At 46.5% G+C, this 21,707-nt stretch overlaps 1 protein-coding gene across 1 annotated transcript; it reads right to left on the minus strand.

The window, feature by feature from the left end:
* Window positions 1-2,416: 2,416 nt before the first annotated feature.
* Window positions 2,417-21,178, minus strand: LOC146196469 (putative methyltransferase DDB_G0268948). The gene is made up of 7 exons (XM_084597025.1): window positions 21,094-21,178; window positions 10,764-10,936; window positions 9,926-10,083; window positions 9,301-9,499; window positions 8,226-8,323; window positions 6,295-6,429; window positions 2,417-2,545 (listed from the first exon to the last, which is right to left on the minus strand). The coding sequence occupies exons 1-7, from the start codon at window positions 21,176-21,178 to the stop codon at window positions 2,455-2,457; spliced, it is 939 nt and encodes a 312-aa protein (XP_084453151.1). The 3' UTR covers window positions 2,417-2,454.
* Between the last annotated feature and the right edge of the window lie 529 nt (window positions 21,179-21,707).

The raw sequence follows: 21,707 nt of genomic DNA on the forward strand, positions 1-21,707 counted from the left end.
CACACACACACACACACACACACACACACACACACACACACACACACACACACACACACACACACACACACACACACACACACACACACACACACACACACACACACACACACACACACACACACACACACACACACACACACACACACACACGCACGCACGCACGCACGCACGCACGCACGCACGCACGCACGCACACACACACACACACACACACACACACACACACACACACACACACACACACACACAAACTTGACAAGATTCGTTGCAGATACAAATGCATGAACACTTACACGACGGACTGAGCCAGAAAATACCATAAAGTTCATGCGGCACATGTCCTCACACGTCGCTGCCCACATGCCGGTTGCAGAGAGGATCTCCGGATTTTCGCATGCAGATACAAAAGGGCTGACTTCCCAGTGACATACGCGCGGTTAGATAGTGAATTTAAAATTAAAGCGACAACATAATAGTCTTCCACTGCGCGCATCACCCGAGCGATTCAAAACACAGCCGATTCCCGCGGGCTGTGTAGTTTTTAATGCCGTTTAGAGGTGGCGTCACCATCCGGCTAAGCACGATTCGCGTGTGCCCTGCATGCAGCAACGACAGATGTACAGGCACCCTAGTGACGCAAGCGATGATTTGCCAGTCACTTGCACGCGGTTAAATATCTAATTTAAAGTGAATAAAGCAACGGCGCTGCAGTGCTGCACACCGTGTATCACATGAGCTGTTCAATCACGCAGCCGATCCCGGTAATAGTTTCGAACGTCAATTGGAGGTGGCACCAGCATCCTTTTGTGTAATTTAGTCTTTGTTCGTGTTTTTTCTCTCTTTCATGTCTGTGTCTGTCTGCCTGTCTGTCTGTATGTCTGTCTCTGTGTGTAAGAAGAATAAGACGCAAGCATAGCACTGCCTATGGCAGTCGAATTTGTTTAATGTGCGTATTGGAATCAAATCAGTATATCCTGCACCGTGCCACGGGATGAGGCAAAAGCTAGTGGCATACTTCCTGATGAGGCCTCACCCCTGGTAGCACATCGATGACAGAAGGATGGAGAAGGATGGAAATAATAAAATTGCGAGAGCACTGCAGAATCTGATCTGGATAAATGCGAGTCTCAGCTTTGCTACTGCGCACGTACATCGCGCGCACCTTGTATAGATTTTGCTAGAGAGGCCAGACCTGGTGCCGCACAGTGGAAACTCGTTTCTTGCCCCGACCGCCGGCGGCTGCGTTTCGATAGACGCGTAACGAAGAGGTGTCCGTATGCTGTGCGATGTCAGTTCACGTTAAAGATCCCCAGGGGGTCGAAATTACTGGCACCCCTTTCTCTCCTTTCGATTTAGCTACCACCTTCCTCACTTGCCTAACGACGCGGTTCAGGACAACGCGGTTCAGGACATGGATGTGCCCCGCCGGGGTGGCGCAGTGGTAAGACGCCCGACTACTGTGCCGGAGTTCCTGGGTTCGAACCCGACCTCGGCGGCTGCGTTTCGGTGGAGGCGAAACGAAGTGGCGTCCGTGTGCTGTGCGATGTCGGCGCACGTTAAAGATCCCCAGGTTGTCGAAATTACTCTGTAGCCCTCCACTACGGCTCCCCTTTCTCTCTTCACTCCCACTTTCCTCCCTTCCCTTACGGCACGGTTCAGGTGTCCACAAAGCAAGTGTGACGATACTGCGCCTTTTTCTTCCTGTGAACCAACCAACATGGATGTGTTTCTGACCTAAGTCGTTGTCAGGAAAGGAAAGGCGCAGTATCTGTCGCAATTTAAGTGGACACCTACATCCATTCCGATTGGCGTATCGTCACATGAAGAGGCTGGCAGTTCCTGGCCCTACGGGGCTGGGACCAGAGGGCGCGCGCATCGAGGCACCCTAGCTGGGACGGTAGGTCAACGCCACTTGCGGCGGGGGCTAGCTAGCTACCGAATTTTTATCTGTTGTAGGCCGTCATTGCACCCGCCACCGCTTAGGTGGTGGATGACGGCTGTTGTTGCGGCGCGCGGCTTTCTCTCCCTCTTCTTTTTCTTCTCTATTTTCTCTTCTGTCCGCACGAGGCAGCGTAGGTGGCTCAGCTACAGAGCCAGTAGCAGGCCCGTGCATTTTCTTTTCCTTCTTTCTACAGCCACAACAACGTCACATTCATTCGACGTCGACATTAGTCGTATTTTACTTTCAAATTTCTGGCTCTAATAAACTGACTAATCATCCTATCAACATATTTTTTCGGCAGCATCATCATATCATCCTCTATCGATCACCACTATACGTTTTATCCTAATCTGAGAACGACACAGCTGCTGCGGATATGTTTCGCGGACATGACTTTGCTGACATAACCGAGTAAGGCTTTGGCCATAATAAATAAGAACAAGGTTAATGTTTTTGGCACACAGAGAAGATAAAACGAAAACTATATTTCTATTATTCAGCGTTGACAGTTATTTTTTCCGGCACATAACGTATGACGTCATGAAGGCGACGCTGATCATCGGGTCCTGTCCCGGATATTCCTGCGTCTTGGATAGGATCCTGCAGCGAAAAAGCATGAAGATTTGTATTATTAGCGGTAGCTTAAACACCTCGTTCGGCCGAAAAGCCGTCGGCGTCGTAGCTGTAGTAATTGTAGTTTTAAGGACATAGTTTTCAGCGCAACAAAGGAAAGAAGAAAAAAAAAACTATAGGGACGAACACAGCGCTGTGTTCGTCCCTGTGTTCGTCATTTGGCCGCGTGCCTTTGCGCTGAAAACTATGTCCTTAAATCTAGAATACCAACTAACCCAACAACTAACTCTACTAATTGTAGTTGTTGCAGCTGTCGACACCACGTGTCAGAAATAATCGGGGACTGTCTAAAAAAACCGTATCATAGTATTTTGTGATTCTAGTGATTGATGATTGATTGGTGTGTGATAGGTGATGACGAGTCAATGTAATCATTGCAATTAGTAAATGAATTAACAATTTTAAGAAATTAAAAGAATTGGGAAAAGGGGGTCCAAAGGTGTCAAAACACTCAATGAAAAACCAATGCTTGATGATGATAACCAAGAAATTTGGAGTGTGTAATTGATCAATCAAATGTTTTAAATAATTTAAGAAATTAAGTTAGTGTAATAACGACCGGCAGCAGCCAAAGCCCGGTTGACTCTTGAGGGCTGGTTCGCTCGATACTCAGTCCCCGCAATACCGTCCTGACGTTCCAATAAACTCCTTACATTAGAAATAAGGGTACATTTCAATAGCGTCATAATGCTCACAATAAAAATTCAATGCTTCCTGATGCCAATTAATAAAATGTAGAGTGTTTAATTGATCAAAAATCATGGCAATAATTGAAGGAAAAATTAAAATCGGAAAAAAGAAGTGCAAATCTGTCAAATGCTCACAATGAAAAGCCAACGCTTGATGATGCAAATTAAGGATATTTAAAGCATTAATTGATCGATTAATTCATTGAAATAATTGAAAAAGAAATACAAACGAATTACGTGGCACAAAGTTGTCAAATGTTCAGAATGAGAAATTAATTTTTTTTATTATAATAATTAAAAATTACCTGTGGTTTAGCTCTGGTTAAACCCTGACGGAAGCGAAAGCTTCTTTTGCCTGCTACATTATTCCCCTATCCTACCCTATCAGTGTAGGGCGTAACGTTATTAAGGACACTTAAGCTCAGCCTTTAAGAGTATATGACGCGAGAGCGTAAGCTACCAGCCCACCTATACAGTCCCGCTTTAACCAAGACGTATGGACGTGCCTGCGTGTTCTAGGGGTAACGAGAATGCAAAGCGTTCTGGCAGGCTGATTCTGATATCCCCCTCCCGTATGAAAGGATCGACCCGAGTTGGCAGCTTTTGCCAGTGGCACGACGGAGCACACGCGAGACTCGGAGTTGACTGGCCTAGTGAAACGTTTCGCTTAAAAAATAGTGCGTAATTGATAAATTAAATTATTCATTCGCTTGTGAACTGGCGACGTGTGTGTTAAAGTGTAGTGGCACACGTGCAAGAATGTGCGGGGCGGGGCTCCGTGATGCAGTGCGCAAACTGTAACCTCGCGCTTTGCGATTGGCCCGTGCCGAATATGAACCAATTCCTTGCCTATAGGGACCTATAGACACCGAAGAGAAGAAAACCTGGTATCTGACATCGGGAGAGAGCTTCCTTCTGAAATCTCCAAAGTGTACAGATGCAAATAAACTACTTGTACTCTGCTCTAATGAAAGCTCCTCGTCTCCGCGGTTCCTCGACACCTCGCCGGTAAACGCTACCCTCAGCTCCGGCCCTGTGCGTCCGGCGTAACAACAAGGAGTTCATTATGAAATACATACGAAAGCCGCTAATGGCCTCTGATTGTACTGTGGCTTTCTTTTATCTTGTCCTTTGTCTTCGTGTTCGCGCTGTTTATATTAATAATGAATAAGTACCAACTCGCCCAACAAAGTATCTTGGTAATGGCCTCTGACACCTAGGAAAGCGTAGGGTGTTCTTGGTGTTGATTAGTATGAAATAATAGTGTAATCAGGGAGATAATCAATTACGAAGAAGAAAAAGTACCACGTGGTGCTACCGCTATGATGCGAACACACAACCTATGAATTTTGCATCCGGTGCTTTATCGGCTGAGCTCCGATGACTGCTGTTTTTGAATTACTTGTCTATGTTGCACGAAAGCACGTAATCTACTTAGGTATTTATGTCGCACATTTGTTTGATATGCTTAAGTGACACTACTATAACGGCGCCGGTTGTACACACCTGTCTTCAAGCGCGTAATCATATAACTAATAGTATTTCATTTTCGTTTTCCATTTTATTTCCATAAAGGTCCCAAGATGTGTTACATATAGGTTGGGAAGCATTATAGAAACAGTGTTACGGTGCGTATTTTTTGCTCATCCATTTCACTTCATTATTGCAAAGCAAAGGCTTCTTCCACATCTCTCCTGGAACCCGGTCCTCCTCAGCAGGGGCTGCTTTATCCTACCAAACCTCCTAATAATACCCGCCCACCTGACAGACTTCCGCATCCTGCTGCGCTGGTGTTCTCTTGGAATCTGCTCCGTATGTTACGCTAAGGTACGGTTCTCCAACACGTGGCCCGCGGTTTGTAATGCTGTCCCGCTTGCACCAATACTTTCAGCATTTGTCCCCAAAGCATGTGCCAGCTTCACAAATCTGCGTTACAGCGTGAATCGTTTTCCAAATGAAATCAACTGAAATGCCTACTCCTCAGACGGTAGACGTCCTTTGTGGAAACTTCCAACGGACATCAGCTGTCTTCAAGAGCTAAGCGCCCGAAAACCTGCCCTCTGTTTTGTCTCTAATTCTGCTTTTTTTTTTTTTTTTGAGGATGTGTGTGTGTAGTAATTAAAAACCGTCGTACCGATACAGTAGCTCTCTTCGGGCCACCCTAAAGGGTCGGCTGCCCGGCGTTTAGGCAGGACCTAACACGCAACGGTTTTCTTTTCCATGAAGAATGAAATGGAATGGTCTAGAAACGAGATGGTTTCTTTATTTGTTTCAGAAATTCCTCTCGGTTTTCTCCATTTTATTTTTGCTTATTGTTTCCATTGTTTCCGGTTATTATTGCGAAAGCAATACTACTCGCACTTTCAAGCCATCAGCGTAGTCGCGGCGGTAACCACGTTTGACCTTTGACCTTTAGACGACCCCAAGCTGGCAGGAGCTGCCAACTTGGGTCTCTCGTTTCACATGGGGCGGTTATGTCAGAATCAGCCTGCTAGGGCCCTGGCATTCACGCTACTTCTAGAGTCCAATAAGGCACGTTCATATGGCTTGGTTAAAGAGGGGGCTTTATATGTGGGCTGAGGAAGAAGAAAAAGAGAAGAACGCTCGGTCACCCGCAGCCAATGCTTTCGCTCAATATTTGGTTCAACAGCGTTGAACCCTTGTAGTTTTGTTCCCGGTTCTTGGCACGCGAAGGACGAAATTAAGTTTCTTATTGCTGACCGCATAGGAATACGAGTTTAATACCCCTGCCTAAGGGTGATTGGTTCCTTGTCATCTCGTTGCATGCTCTATGGGCATTTCTTTCCAATTTAAACTACGACTTCTCTAACCAGTGTTCGTCCGCAGACTCACGCTGCTTAAATTTTCTCCGCGTTTATTTATTTTTATTTTTAACTAGAAGAGGGCGAACACGGGCTGGCTGGTACATGTTGATGAAGGGAGCAAAACAGCGCTGCGGAAGACGGGACAGGTGAAGGACAAGTGTCTGTCCCTCGCTTGTCCCTTTATACGTCTGCACATGGATACCTGTCTCTGAACTCGGCAAGCGTGGCCCGTGCCCTCTCCGGCTCCTGCTGGCGCATCATGACCGCCAGGCTCCACGTGTTGATGTGGTCCATGACAGCCGACACCGTCAAGGCGCTCCTCATCAGCACTGTCTTCCTGGAAGCGTCAACAGTTGTGGCGTGCATTAGGAGGCACGCCGCATCGGCCGGAAAAAAGGAAATGTTCCCAGGCTTCCCACTCTTTTCCACAGCAAAGTGACAGGACTAAAGTTGTTTTACACATTTGTCAACAGTTCCGAAGCTGGTTGAGAGGGAACACTGCGGCGGCGAGAAAAAAAAGAAATGTTCAGGCTTCACGCTCCTTTCTGGAACAGACAAGACTATAGTTGTGATGTGCATTCACCGTAACCACCCTAAGTGAGAGAGGCCACTCCCGCTTCCAGCCGCGTTAGTGGTCCCTATGGCCAGCTGGCAAAAGAGGGCGCATTTGGGTGCGGAAAACAATGACGCTGCTCTGCAGCTGTGGAGAATGGAGGTACGAGAAAACCAGATACGTATAATTGTAATGCGTCGTGTCATTTTTGCGTTTGAACCGATGAACTGCATTCGCCCTATCATCCTTACGTTTTCTCTTCTTTACGCGACGGCATTTAATGCTCCGTTCTCTACAAAATTTGGTATCGGCGGTGTTGTGGACGAAAAATCAAGAGCAAGCTTCTGGAAGGTGGCAGTTGCACATGGCACGGTCACACACTGATAGGTCGATGAGTTCTGTGACGTCACGAGTCCACGTGACATGGCCAAGCTGGCAGGAGCTGCCACCTCTCGCAAGTCCGTTGAAATGAGGAGGTGAGATATGGGAATAAAATCCTCCGTAACCCTCGGATCCATTGGACGTGGCGCCACCTGGCGCCGTCAAGATGGTCTGGACATGCGCGATGGAACGTGCAGCGGCGGATCATGGTAACGGATCGCGTTCGGCTAAAACTCTAATAATGCGATCGCGTCACATACCCTCAAGCAGAAAATCACACTTATGTGTTATCCGATTTGTTTTTTCAAGAATGGTGAAAATAAAAACGTTTATACCTAAACGCTTTATTTTCGTCATTCTTGCGACGCCATTTGCATGAGATAGCAGGTGACTGCTGTGGTTGCTGCTGCTTTATCCTACCACCACAGATGCACTTGAGATACAAATGGCATTTGTTTCGCTCCGAAAATACGCAAATACAAGGTACAGAAAGACGTATTGACAACTGGACCTCAATTGTAGTACTTGAGCTTACTACACAGAATGACAGCCTAGATGTGATCCCGATAAAAATAGAAATTGGATTAAACCCTCTTATGCAAAATGATAAATATGCCAGCGAAACATGCGACATCTTAACCGGTACAATCGTCTCTCATTTTCGCCGTCCCCAGCCTCTGCACTCGTGGCTCTTTGCACGAGTTTGACTAACGTTAACTGTATGCTGATCTAGAGCATCTCGGTGAACTTTAGGTCTTGTGTCCTTCGCCCTTGCGAGCGGGTTATTGTTGCTGAAACGACATGCACCGGACCCCTTCCAAGAGGGAGCATCTCCCTTTTGTCATACACGTGCCTCGTTGTTCCAACCTCGACTCAAGAGTCGTTAGACCCCGTTATGCCTGTCATTCCAACGGCATCCGCAGATGCCACTCACCTTGCACTGTGCGAATACATAAGTGCTGACAGTACATAAGTGCTGCTTTTTATTCTATGAATACACAAAGAACCACTGTGACCAGTCGGTTGACACATAACAGTGTCTGCCACGTTACCGCGTGCCTACACCGACCTTTACAACACCCTCATTTTTTTTTTTTTTTTATCAGTGTGACTGCTGCATCGACCTACGTCTTCGAGCGCGTCCGCCTGGACAAGGCAATTCCGGTCACGGAAGAAAAGCAGCAGAGAGTCGTGCTCACTTTCTGACACCCGTGAAGGGGACCTCGATGCTGTCGTATCCGTCAGCCCAGTAAGCATGACGAGAGAGCAGGTAATCCGAGAACTTATCTTTCCTCAGCTGCGAGAGAAAAAAATGCAGTTAAACTGTCATTAAACAGAACTCTGCTGTCGCAGTACGTATACGATAATTGTATTTACACGTGGTCTTTGTTAAGGTGCCATTGCCAAACTTTTCTTATTTCAGTGTAGAGTCCGTTATTCGATCCTTACTTACAAATTCATTTATCCATGTTGAGCATAATTATTTGCAGCACATGGACATTGCATATTGAGGAAGGTGAAGTCAACGCTGGCTGTTGTTTTTGCGGCACTGCACTCTTAAGGAGCACTGGCTATGCAACTAGTTGTTGCTTAATTTTCCTGGAAAACCTGAAAGAGCAGACAGGCAAGGATGAAAGCAGAAAAGGTGGTATGAACGTTCGTAGTAACGTTTGTTTTCATCGTCGTCTGTGTACAATCTCACGTGCTCCAGGAGAATGAAACAGCAACTGGCTCCAATGTTCCTGAGGGTTGAAACGAACAACTGTAACAACACGAATAACGTATCATATTACCTAAGCGGCCATCAATACATTGAACACTCATAAAGACAATGATGTTATATATTGTTACCCAGTCTAGCTCTATACGGCACCGACATTTAGCCCACAGCAATGTGATGTGCTATGGCCGGAACTAATTTCTGCATTCAAAGATGATTTAAGCCAGCGCTTGTCCCCTAGCCGTATAAGATGGCTCGAGCCATTAATACTCATGCACAGATTCTAACGTTTTCTTTCCAAAGCGGCTGCCATACTTCTCTACTTCAGGTAATGGTAAATGTTTCGACAGCAAAATAGTAGAAATTATAAATGCCTCCTCCTTGAGGCACTGTTACGAATCATAGAAGTTTTATTTCATTGAAAACTTTAAAAGCTTTTTTTGTATATTGTAGGCGTTCGCACAAAGTTTTGTAGCAGAACATGGTGTCTCCCGATTGCAGGGTGATCGAGTGCTGCCACATTGGTACAAGGATCTCGACGTCGCGCCCTCTACCTGTAATAGCCAGTTGTCCATGCCGGGTTCGAGTAGTGCGCGTAGGTGGTGCATGGCTGCGAAGAGAACGCCGTTGTCGACCAGCAAGCGACGCACCTCGGCGAAGAAGGCGTCGCGGTCGAAATACTGGATCGCGTTCACCGCCGACACCAGCGCCACTGAGTTGCTGCGTAGAGGCAGGTTCTCCGCCCTCGCCTGCCTGTTAAGTGCCGTATTCGAAAGAGCGTGGACAATCAAAGGCGTCCAAGAGGGGCGGTGTACTGGTACTGCTCGATATGTTACCAGGTTTCATGCGGGGTAAGCATTTCCGGGCAGTCTAACAAGAGCAGCAAACATGGTGTCATACATTGATAGATTACAGCGCTGTCCGAGCTAACATCGAGAAGGGGATGTTAGACATGGGTGGGGAATATAATTCAGCAAACAAGCGACCATGTATACGTTTGCAACACACTGTCTTGAATAAAGAATGAAAAATATTGGCTTGGTCGAGAGAAAGAGGATGGGGGGGGGGGGGGGGGGGGGGGGGTACTATCGCCAGATTATGCAGCCAAATACCAGAATGAGCATTGACCGAATATACCAATAGTCAAAGCGGAAATGAAATAGCGGCGTAACGACGCACATGTAGGTGACGTTGCCGTGTCGCCTCCGAGCGTCGGCCACCTCGATGAGGGAGCGGCTGACATCGGCGCCCACTACGTTCTTGAAGTAGGGACAGAAAAGCTCGGTGCTCTGGCCGGGACCGCAGCCCACATCCACGCACAGCTCGCGCTTGGACAGCTGCGAGGTCCGGCGCCATGAGACGACACGAGGCTCGCGTAAGCCTCACAAATAAGCCTATGATGCAATACGGGGGGCATGCTCCGTATACTGTGGTTAGATCCTCGTTAAACTCTCTCGGTTCACTTTTTGATCTAAAGCGAACAACTATGTGGCACACTGTTCAGGTTTATGAAGCAGCTTCTGTTTGTCAGCACGCAAGCTCTGACTGAAACCTCTGGCTTTCACTGAAATCCTTCAATAAAATGAACTTTATTCGGCAGGACTTGAACTATGTATGTTGACCAAGGAGTCCAGAGGATGAAGGGAACTGTCCGGGCAGTTTTTGAGACTGAGCATTCTAGAAGGTATGGTATGTGACTGTCGTCGCTCCACTCAAGTTATAGAGCAGAAATTCATAAATTTCTGTTTTCAGAACTCGCGCTTGTCGGGCGAAGGTAAAGGCGGCACAGTTGGAAGGTAAGCATGTTCAGTTCAGTTCAGTCGTTCAGTCGTGTCCGACTCTTCGTCACCCTATGTACCATCACGCCACGCTTTCTGGTCTCTCACTATCTTCTTAACATCACATAACTTCATCTGCAGCGCCTCGAGGACGCTATCTATCCTACAGAGGAAGCACACTTGCATACAACTACCAAACACACGACGCCTACGCGTACAGTCTCCATTAGTGTGTGTACCTTTCGGTCCACGTATGCGATGACTTCTTGGACCACCGAGTCGGGAAGGCTGGGCCTAGCCTGTTTGTACAACTTCGAAAGGTCGGTGCCGTCAATGTTGATGCTGTACTTGTCCCGCGGTGTCTCGTCTTCCAACCTTCTCGCGGTGCTGTGGCGAGCCTGGTGACATCTCACTGCGGGCGACGCAGGTGTCAAGTGCGAGTGCGTTTACGTCATCACTTTGAACGAATCATAAGCGTGTCCTAAAGACACACGTCTTCGCCTGGATTCTCATGTTCCAAACCAACTAGACCAACACACCGCGTCGACGGCCCTCCCTGGCAATCTCGATGGTGTCAGTGAGACTACAAAAGTAAATCAAATAGAAACCGAAAACAAAAAATCTACTGTTCCAGATTTAAACAACATTAGTGGATGAACCATTCCAGACTGTAGCAGTCCAGCGCGCAGCTGTTTGTTTGTTTGATGTTTGTTTTGAGGTGAGAAATTTCTTCATATTCGCGCTTAGTGCTCCTACTCCTCGTGTCAAACGTTTCTGTATAGCAGTGAAACACCAGAATTTCTCGACAGCTTAATGAGAACCCTTCTCTTCATTAAGGTACACTGAGAACACGGCCACATCAAGTATACACAGAATACATGAACGGGTGGGTTGCCGTCTATGTTATTCGGGTTGTTCAGGCGTATTTGGAAAAATAAGAAGTAGACGAAGCAGAAGAGGGGTAGCTAGCTTCGAAGAATGCGGAGGCGAGATACAACAAGCAAAGAGCGAAAACAACCTCCGCTCGACAAAGGGATAGCCTAATACATTTTCGCCAGTAACATATTCCTGTGGTCGCTCGTAGCTTGTATTACCTACTAATTTGTATCTCTAACCTGAACCGATGAAACATTTGCGTCGGCTTGTATTCGAGGATGTATAAATATAATCCATGAAACGCGACAACTAGTTTACACTATAAAAATATCGCGCAGGTTGTGCCACGCCCATATGTCTGATTGATGGTATGCGAAATAACGTAACACATGGATAAGAATGATGTGGAAATGGCGTTCAGATTCTCTTTCTCAAAACTCCCCCATTGTGATGTGATGTGACCTGTCTGTGATGTGACTTTACTGTCTTAACCCATCCCCCTCTCACCCACAACTTTTATACCCACCTACCCCTCTCCCCCAGTGCAGGGTAGCAAACCAGTTCCTTTACCGGTTAACCTCCCTGCCTTTCCTCCTCATTTTCCTCCTCCTCCCTCCTTGTCCTCAATTTCTTCCGTGGGTGCCAGACGAACGGAGTAAAAGCTGCGCTAGCGAATGCTGGTGCACTATATAGACGTTGCGTTCATACCTGAAGACATGACTGGCCAGCTACAGCCTCTCGACGTCTGCGTCAACAATCAATTTAACTACCGGCTACGAAAGTTGTCTGGCTTACCAAAACGTCCAAGCTAACCCCAATAGGCCCCATTAATGGCGTCGCTAGGATTAGTACCGAGCTGGACTGCTGCAGTCTGAAATGGTATATAAAAAGGTTCCATCGCACGCTCGTTTAGGAGCACTGTATTTCAAGTGAACTTGAAGGGACAGGAGATTGCGCGTTGTATGATGACAGGGACACAAAGCCCAACGCTGACGACGAAATGAGCTAGAGGCCGTAGGTTGGTAAGAAATACTTTTTGCCTTTCACAGTCCTTGTCGCTCTTAACGTTCTTATTTTTGATCGTTCTATAGAAGGATTCCAGAAAGGGTTTTCATTTCCTAGCCTTCAAATTTTTCGTGTCGGCGTAGCATCGAGGTCGGCCTATATTCGGACAAACGCCTGACGTTCTCCGAAGACCTGAAGCCGATATTTCAACGCCATCATTCCAACCTCCCAAGAAACGCGCGCATTAATTTTGTTTAGATCTATGAAGAATCGCAAAGCACTGGGACTTGCTGCTAACGAAACAAATGCCGCAAGACTGTGCTAAATCGGCTCAAAGTTTTGTAAGCTATTTGGTATTTTGGACACTTGATTACTCACATAAACGACCTCCTCTTCCCCAAGCTCTACCCAGCAGCATTAACGTTGTGGACCAATGTCGGTGAACACCAATGCGAGAAAGTTTCAGGATAAAGGATCATTCAAGGCTTGATCCTACTGCCGGATGCCTTCTTTGTTTCTTCCTCCCGTGAAGCGCGTGCTCCCACGGCTCTTTGTCCTTCTCCTCCTCCCGCCGACATCCTGAGGGTACATTGTTGTTGTTTTCCAAATAACATATGGCAAATACCCACACACGAGGATCGGCCAAGAAAGTTTTAGATATAAACTTACATGTCTAAAAAGAAAATGATTCGGGGATAGAGAAAAAGAAACTAAAATGTTAAGCAAATGAAAAAAATAAATAAATAAACTCATAACGCACACTTATTCACGAGGGGGACTGGCTTCTACTTCTTCTAGCCTCTGTACACAATGGCACATACCAAGAGTGGGGAATTGGCCAGGGTTCAGTGCATGTGCAAGAATTGAATGTATGATCCCGACTGAGACTTTATGATACATAACTTATTAATTAAGAATTCGTGTTGCTAAAATAATTTGGAAAACTTTTGAGGTCGGCTGTCTGAAAAAGAACATGACTGGTATTCTCCTTTTTCTTTATTTTTTGAAACATGGCACATACGCACAAGGAGGATTGGCCAACGGTAATTGGTATATATACATGAAAATTTCCACAGGTGATTACGACATGACTGGTGCTAACACAACTTCGCTTTTTTAACAATGTAGTTAAGACTTGTGACGAAAAGTATGTGAAGGAGCAGCACGCTACCTGGCGTTTTATTACTCCTACGCTGGCGTTTAAGTGACTAGTCTACGCACACACTTCATACATTAACTACAGTTCAGAAATAAGACGTAAACAATACTGCATGAAACTTTAGTTCGGGACGCCTCCACAACTATGCACCGCGCTTGGCATGGAAGGCCAGCCGAACTGATTCTTTGTAAAGTTGGGGCATAAAAATTACTACAATAAAAGACGCAGAGCAACTACACAAGCTGCACATACAGTCACTTGACGTACCTCGCGCCTTATGAAATGGCACAAAGTCAGTTGGAAATTATCGATCATATGTTATCCGTATACATTTGGTCTGGCTTCCAAACCCTACGGCCTTCACCATGCGTAGTCATACAAGGGTCGAATACCTTCCTGGCCCGTAGCCACCCAATACAGCCACAGGTACCTGGGAGAGAGAAAGCGAGAAAGAAAAAAAACAAGGAGTGAACCATAGCGAAAATTCTCAGTCTTCGTAGGATACTGACCTTAGGAGATAGTGATAGAGATGCTTTCATTCACCTGCATGACTCAGGCGGGGCAAGTGGGAGCATACCACTTTGAGGATAATTCTGGCCTTACATAAGCCCCTTCATAAAGGGAGAAGTCATCTTGCTTTTTAGGCCACGGTCGCCAGTTCAGCTGGATGAGTTGCGACTGCAATTCGGCGTTGTATCCTGTTTACCCCAAACGTGGCTGGTGTGGACCACCATAAACAACCCACAAGCCGCTGGAGGTTTTCTCTCTTCCTCCAGTTCTAACGCATCTAAACGTAGAAAGTTGCAGTGCTGGGGCTTCCTCGAGCGACGCGTTCGATCCCCAGACGTAGATTCCTCTACCGTCGAATTAAATCACACTTACTGAACGTATAGGTCGCATGCGCCAGACAATGTCATGTCTCTAGAAGCGTTCATTGGCGCACAGATTGGGTTTCGTTGAGGATGCTCAATCTAGACAGCTTATATAAACAATTGAAGAGCAAAATACGCTTGCAATGGGGAAGGAAGAGGTCTCAGCATTGTTTCCTCTAGATATTGCCAAAACATATAAGCAATGGTGAACACTCTATACGTTTTAACAAGCTAGACAAGATTAGACTCCCTTTTTAGAGTTTTCTTTCTTTATAGTGAATCACAAAGAAAGAAAAAATTTTCAGTACAAGAGATTCTTTTACGTCAAAAACTTCTACCAAACTTGAAGTGCGCCTCAGGAGTCGATCCCCTCTCCATTACTTTTCAACATAATCATGCTGGAGATTCCTGTTCGTCCTGCTATGAAAGTGTATGTATACGTACATGCCGATTATTGCCTTTTTCCCATCTGCAAAAGATGTTCATCCGCTATACCACTTACTGCAAGCCTCAGCGCCCATGAAGTTTGGCTGAGTAAGGTAAATTTAATTTCCAATGTGAGCACAACTTCCGTACTCGTTTCGTCGCCGGCATACCCTCTTTGCACCTCCCTAGTGTAATTGCGGTGCGCACATCCCACTGGCCGAGTCCTTAACATACATGGGTGTAATAAACAATTCCCAGTTATACTTGCGACCTCATATCAAAAGCAATCACTTGAAATGTGAGCGTGCTCTTGGTCTCCTGATATAATTGGCAATAAGAAATTTGGTATGCGCAGAAATAATCTTTTGTTCCTCTATAAAACTTATACGAGACCAATTCTGGAGTTTTTTTTTTTTTTTGCGAAGTTTATTGCCTCAGGGCATAAGAGGAATGTCATGATGGATGAGGGGTGTGGTCAAATAAATGAAAAAAGGTTGGCTGATGCAATGAAATCGAGGAGTGAACGATGATGCGGTCCCAGTGTCCAAACAGCATATGACTCCAGATTATGGGGGGAGAGGCCAGCTGCCACCAGGTGCCGGATCCGCGTTGGCTTCAACGCTGGGCAATCCCACAGTAGGTGATGGATGTCTGCTTCTATATTTTTAGACTTGCTGATGGGGCACCCAGGGTGTGGATATAAATACCGAAATTGTGGCCACTTTCGGATCACTGCTGGTGTTAGGGCCACCCCAACTTTAATCCTCCGAAGCGCCACCTCCTCTGCACGGGTTAGACCGCGGGGGAGGCTTACCGTACACGGAGGTATAAGAGCACGTGTACGGCGCCGGAGGTGATCCTTTCTTGTTAAAAGCAGGGTGGCATTATCTAATTTTATGAGATTTGGCGATGTCGATGTCGAGTTTGATAGGCGGGTTGCAGCATCCACTTGGCTTTGGGCACTTAAAATGTCACGCGGGGTCCATTCAATACGAATTGGATTTGGTATGCGAGCCGCTAGACTGTGTATGTTCTGGCAGATTTCCGGGCTACTACTAACTCGTCTAGGTAGCTTTGTCACCTGGAGGGCATCTGTACGTATGATAATACGGGCTGTGGGAAGCATGGGAATGGCGGTCACAGAGCGAAGCGCCTCTTGCACTGCAAGCAGTTCCGCACAAAAAGAAGATGGAGGTTCCGGTAATTGAAATGTTGACGTCTTGTTCAATGAAGATTTGCTAGGACAGTAAACTGCTGTTATCACTTCACAGGCTTTGATGCTTGCGTCGACGTAAATTATAATGGAACCATGTGGCAAGCGGGCGTCTTGAATTCTGGAGTTCGGTTGCGTACTTTTCTCTGGTAGTTTTATTAAATTAAATTAAATTGGTTCACAGGAAGGGAAAGGCGCAGTAACTGTCACACTTGCTCTGTGGACACCCGAACCGCGCCGTAAGGGAAGGGAGGAAGGTGGGAATGAAAGTGGAAAGAGAGAAAGAGGAGCCGTAGTGGAGGGCTACGGAGTAATTTCGACCACCTGGGGATCTTTAACGTGCGCTGACATCGCACAGCACACGACGCCTCTTCGTTTCGCCTCCATCGAAACGCAGCCGCCGCGGTCGGGTTCGAACCCGGGAACTCCGGCACAGTAGTCGGGCGTCTTACCACTGCACCACCCCGGCGGGGCCTGGTAGTTTTAGACACAAAATACGACTTCGTTACTGTCGGAGAGGCACATTTTACGGCTATGTCTCGGTTTGACAAAGTTATTTGCGAATTAAGTACTCTATTTAAAGGCCCGTGTACGAGGCTTCTCGTGTGTGCATATGCTCGTGTGTGCATAGCTTCTCGTAGTACGGACCTTTTTACGAGCACTTGAGCCAATGCATATAGAGTGGCGTTCCCCATTTTTATGACGCGCCCAGCTGTGTTTCTTTTTTTTTTTTTTGTATCTACTGGCCGCACTGCCAGCAACCAAAACTCCCATTTGTTCAGTACTTGTCTGAAATCACTATTTCGCTTAGGTCAGTGCAAGTGCTAGTAAAGTTGATTTTACTATTGCATTGTTCTTTGACCAGTCGTTGTCATCTAACGGAAAGCACCTGACTAATAATATTATAAATGGCCTCCTGGACGATTACATGTTACAGAACGTGCATGCGATGAGTAGCTATTTCATAGATGAGTCTCAAGATGACGAAAAAGTAGCAATAGTTATTTATTCCCAAGCACTAGATTGGAGTTCTTCTGTCTGTGTAATATTTACTGTTGAATTGCTGGCAGCCGGCTTGACCCTTCAAAACATTCCCTCCAACATTACTCAGGTAATTACTATTTTACTGCTCCTCGATCTTAGCGGCGCTGGAGAGCTCTAATACACTTGTTTTGAGCCAACCGCTTATGGTTGGTATTCTTTTGAATGTGCAAGAAGTGAGTTTTCTATGAATTTCGGAGCATTTTGATTTTACTTTCTAAACACAAGCAAATTTCTTGTCGAATACAGCTCTCAGTGTGCCTTTCGCCAGGTTCATGTTTAGAAAAAGTATTATTAGAAATTAGACATTGGCGCGTGCGATGACAAATGGTCAAAACTGAAAACATACATTGTTAAGAACGAGGGACACGGCACACAACATATCTTATGAGGAGGAAATAGATCAAAAATTACTATTTACATTCGGGAAAAGGATTGGCTGCTCGTGATGATGATACATACAATTTTGAATGACACTGTAAATGAAGGTATATACAGTGTAGAATAATTTGACAAATAAAATAATGCAAACATATGCAGCGATTGCATGCGCAGTGTACTGCATATACACTGTTGTGTTGTGGTGTGTGTTGTACACTGTGTGTTGTGGTGTGTACAGCTGCAAATTGACATAGATATTTACATTACATTACTGGTACCAAGGTGAGTTAAAAACCACCCGGACACGTTGATCCGACACGGAAAAAAAAGGAAAGAAGGACAGAAGAGGAGGAGGAGGAGGATTGATGTTCTGGTTGGGGATGGGAGAAAGGGGGGTAACGTGGTGCTTTCGACTGTCTCCTCTATTGAGGGAATCAGCGCCGTTAGAAGGACAGAAGAGGAAATGGAGAAGGAAAAAGAAGAGGGAGAGAAAGACGCGCGCCGCAACAACAGCCGTCGTCCACCACCGAAGCAGTGGCGGGTGCAATGACGGCCTACAACAGATAAAATTCGGTGGCTGGCTAGCCCCCGCCGCAAGCGGCGTTGACCTACCGTCCCAGTCCTGTAAGCGTATTTGGGTTTGCTCGGTACGGTGGCCCCGCAAGGGATAAAACGACAGACGAGACGAAGAAAGCGGGCTGTTCCGACTAGCATCTACCGCCCCCAGGAGCCGAGCAGCCTAGCGATTAGCGGCGCATACTTTTTCAATGGGCGTCATGTTGGACGCGGCACTAGCTTGAGAAAGCCTATACTACTACTACTACTACTACTACTACTACTACTACTACTACTACTACTACTAATACTATTATTATTATTATTATTATTATTATTATTATTATTAGTAGTAGTAGTAGTAGTAGTAGTAGTAGTAGTAGTAGTAGTAGTAGTAGTAGTAGTAGTAGTAGTAGTAGTAGTATAGAGGAAGACTTTTTTCACTAAGTTGGCACTGAATTGTCTGTAGGTAACGGCCAAAATAACTGGCTAAATATTATCTTCACAGTTTTAATTATTAATAATATTAATTGGTTCACAGGAAGGGAAAGGCGCAGTATCTGTCACTTGTGTCTGTCTGTGGACACCAAGGGATGAAGGTGTCCACAGACACGAGAGTGACAGATACTGCGCCTTTCCCTTCCTGTGAACCAATTATTATTATCATTATTATTATTAAATAAAACTGTGAAGATAATATTTAGCCAGTTAATTCGGCCGTTAACTAGACAATTCAGTGCCAACTTCGTGAAACGAATCTTCCTCTATACTACTACTGCTACTACTACTACTAATAATAATAATATTATTAAACATAATTAGCAGAGAAATATTACTGTATATTATTATTATTATTATTATTATTATTATTATTATTATTATTATTATTATTATTATTATTATTATTATTATTATTATTATTATTATTATTATTTAGTAGTAGTAGTAGTAGTAGTAGTAGTAGTATAGGCTCTCAAGCTAGTGCCGCGTCCAACGTGACGCCCATTGAAAAAGCATGCGCCGCTAATCGCTAGGCTGCTCGGCTCCTGGGGGCGGTAGATGCTAGTCGGAACAGCCCGTTTTCTTCATCTCTTCTGTTGCTTTGTCCCTTGCGGAGCCACCGTACCGAGCAAACCCAAATAAGCGTCCCGCAAGGCCAGGAACTGCCACCCTTCACCCCCCTCTCTTTTGTTGTTGTTGTTGTGGCTGTAGTAAGAAAGAAAAGAAAATGCACGGGCCTGCTACTGGCTCTGTAGCTGAGCCACCTCCGCTGCCTCGTGCTGAGAGAAGACAAAATAGACAAGAAAGAAAAAAAGAAGAGGGAGAGAAAGACGCGGGCCGCAACAACAGCCATCGTCCACCACCGCCGAAGCGGTGGCGGATGCAATGACGGCCTACAACAGTTAAAAATTCAGTGTCAGACTAGCCCCCGCCGCAAGCGGCGGTGACCTACCTGTCCCAGCCCCATCAAGGTCAGGATCAGCCACCCTTCACCACCTCCATCTCTCTCTTCTGTCCGAATGAGGCAGCGGAGGCGGCTGCGTTTCGATGGAGGCGAAACGAAGAGGCGTCGTGTGCTGTGCGATGTCAGCGCACGTTAAAGATCCCCAGGTGGTCAAAATTACTCCGTAGCCCTCCACTACGGCTCCTCTTCCTCTCTTTCCACTTTCACTCCCACCTCCCTCCCTTCCCTTACGGCACGGTTGCGGTGTCCACAGAAAACAAGTGAGACAGTTACCGCGCCTTTCCTTTCCTCTATATAAGTCAGGTTTTGGTGCAGTGGTAAGACGCCCGACTACTGTGCCGGAGTTCCCGGGTTCGAACCCGACCGCGGCGGCTGCGTTTCGATGGAGGCGAAACGAAGAGGCGTCGTGTGCTGTGCGATGTCAGCGCACGTTAAAGATCCCCAGGTGGTCAAAATTACTCCGTAGCCCTCCACTACGGCTCCTCTTTCTCTCTTTCCACTTTCATTCCCACCCTCCTCCCTTCCCTTACGGCGCGGTTCGGGTGTCCACAGAGCAAGTGTGACAGTTACTGCGCCTTTCCCTTCCTGTGAACCAATTTAACTTTAACTCTGCTACAGAGCCAGTAGCAGGCCCGTGCATTTTCTTTTCCTTCTTACTACAGCCACAACAACAACTACTACTGAGGCACTCGCTATGCATCCTGATAAAGAGAAAGAAAAGTCACGCCGTCTCGGTGAAGCCAGGAAGCGACAGCGGGCTACAGAGACAGATGAAGAACGGGAACAGCATCTCGCTCGACGGCGCGCTCAAGATGCAGCTAGACAAGCGCGCCGCGCTTCTCTTGAATCGTTCTCAACCGGTGACGACTCCGAATGGAATGGAATGAACGTTTTGAACAGTGAAGACTGTCGACATGTTCGCGAGCAGTCAAGAACGTAGGAATGCAATTAGGCGGCAACGACGCGTTCGGGAAACAGAAGAACGGCAACGGAACTATAGCTTAGCCATGCTATTATTGCTTTCGCAACCTACCGGGCTTAACTAAAGCTAAGACCCAGCTAATTTTTGTAAGGCTTGTGTCCGCCGGCGCACAAATGCACAAGATGCGCAACCTCACAGTCGAAAATGAGAAATCGAACGCACACGCCCAAACCCGTATGTGAAGTTATGGTCACGCAAAAGGGATCTGTTTGGCAGCACAATTCCTACGCCACTCGAGCGCGAAGCGATCGAATAGTAATATTCCAAATGAAACTCGTGCTTAAAAGCTACAAAGAGAAGCACAATTTTCCCCAGAATCAGAGAATTTTGAAAGGTTCCAAGTTGTTGTTGTGGCTGTAGGAAGAAAGAAAAGAAAATGCACGGGCCTGCTACTGGCTCTGTAGCTGAGCCACCTCCGCTGCGTCGTGCAGATAGAAGAGAATATAGATAATGAAGAAAAGGAAGAGGGAAAGGAAGGCGCGCGCCGCAACAACAGCCGTCGTCCACCACCAGCGGTGGCGTGTGCAATGACGGCCTAGAACAGATAAAAATTCGGTGCCAGGCTTGCCCCCGCCGCAAGCGGCGGTGACCCACCTGTACCAGCTCCATCAGGGCAGACAACTGTTCCCAAGTACTGCACTCTCTGTTCGAAGAACGCGTTCTGCAAGGACAGGCTCATGGCTCCAAGTACTGCACTCTCTGAGCCATGAGCCTGTCCTTGCAAAACGCGTTCTTCGAACAGTTAAATTTCCCTTAGAATATATGATCCCGCAGTTCAAGACAATGTGAGGTCTTCAACTTTATGACAACCACACTTTCCCTAATTACTTGCCTCAATCTTTATTTATATCTTCTTGAATTCACGCTGTCAAATCTTTGTGTGTCATGGAATGAAGCATGGAATCTATGAAGCATTACATCATCTCCTGCCCGATAGTTCTCCAACAGACACAGGATAGGCGTCTACCTATCCGCCTACACGACGGCCTGGAGCCCTCGGACCCGGGCGGCGTGTTCGGCCAGTCGGATTACACGCAGCTGAGTCTCAGGGTGTCAGCTCAACAGTGGAGTCTCCCAAAATTCTTCAGTTTTTGTCCATTTATATTTTTTTATTTCTGGACACGTCCATATCACATGTACCAAATCCTCCTTATCCTGACATAGCTTGCACCTATCTGAAAGGTTTTCTCCCCAGGGAAGAAATTATT

This window comes from Amblyomma maculatum, chromosome 3, assembly GCF_055883805.1.
Source record: "Amblyomma maculatum isolate TAMU_Amacu chromosome 3, ASM5588380v1, whole genome shotgun sequence".
Taxonomy (NCBI): Eukaryota; Metazoa; Arthropoda; class Arachnida; order Ixodida; family Ixodidae; genus Amblyomma; species Amblyomma maculatum.

What these genes read in the sequence shown, in the direction of transcription:
- LOC146196469 (XM_084597025.1), bottom strand. Translation starts at nt 21,178, where the DNA reads ATGAGCCTGTCCTTGCAGAACGCGTTCTTCGAACAGAGAGTGCAGTAC. An exon ending in CCCTGATGGAGCTGGTACAG is followed by an intron (nt 10,937 to 21,093) that starts GTGGGTCACCGC and finishes CGTCGCCCGCAG; the next exon opens with TGAGATGTCACCAGGCTCGC. An exon ending in TCGCATACGTGGACCGAAAG is followed by an intron (nt 10,084 to 10,763) that starts GTACACACACTA and finishes CGGACCTCGCAG; the next exon opens with CTGTCCAAGCGCGAGCTGTG.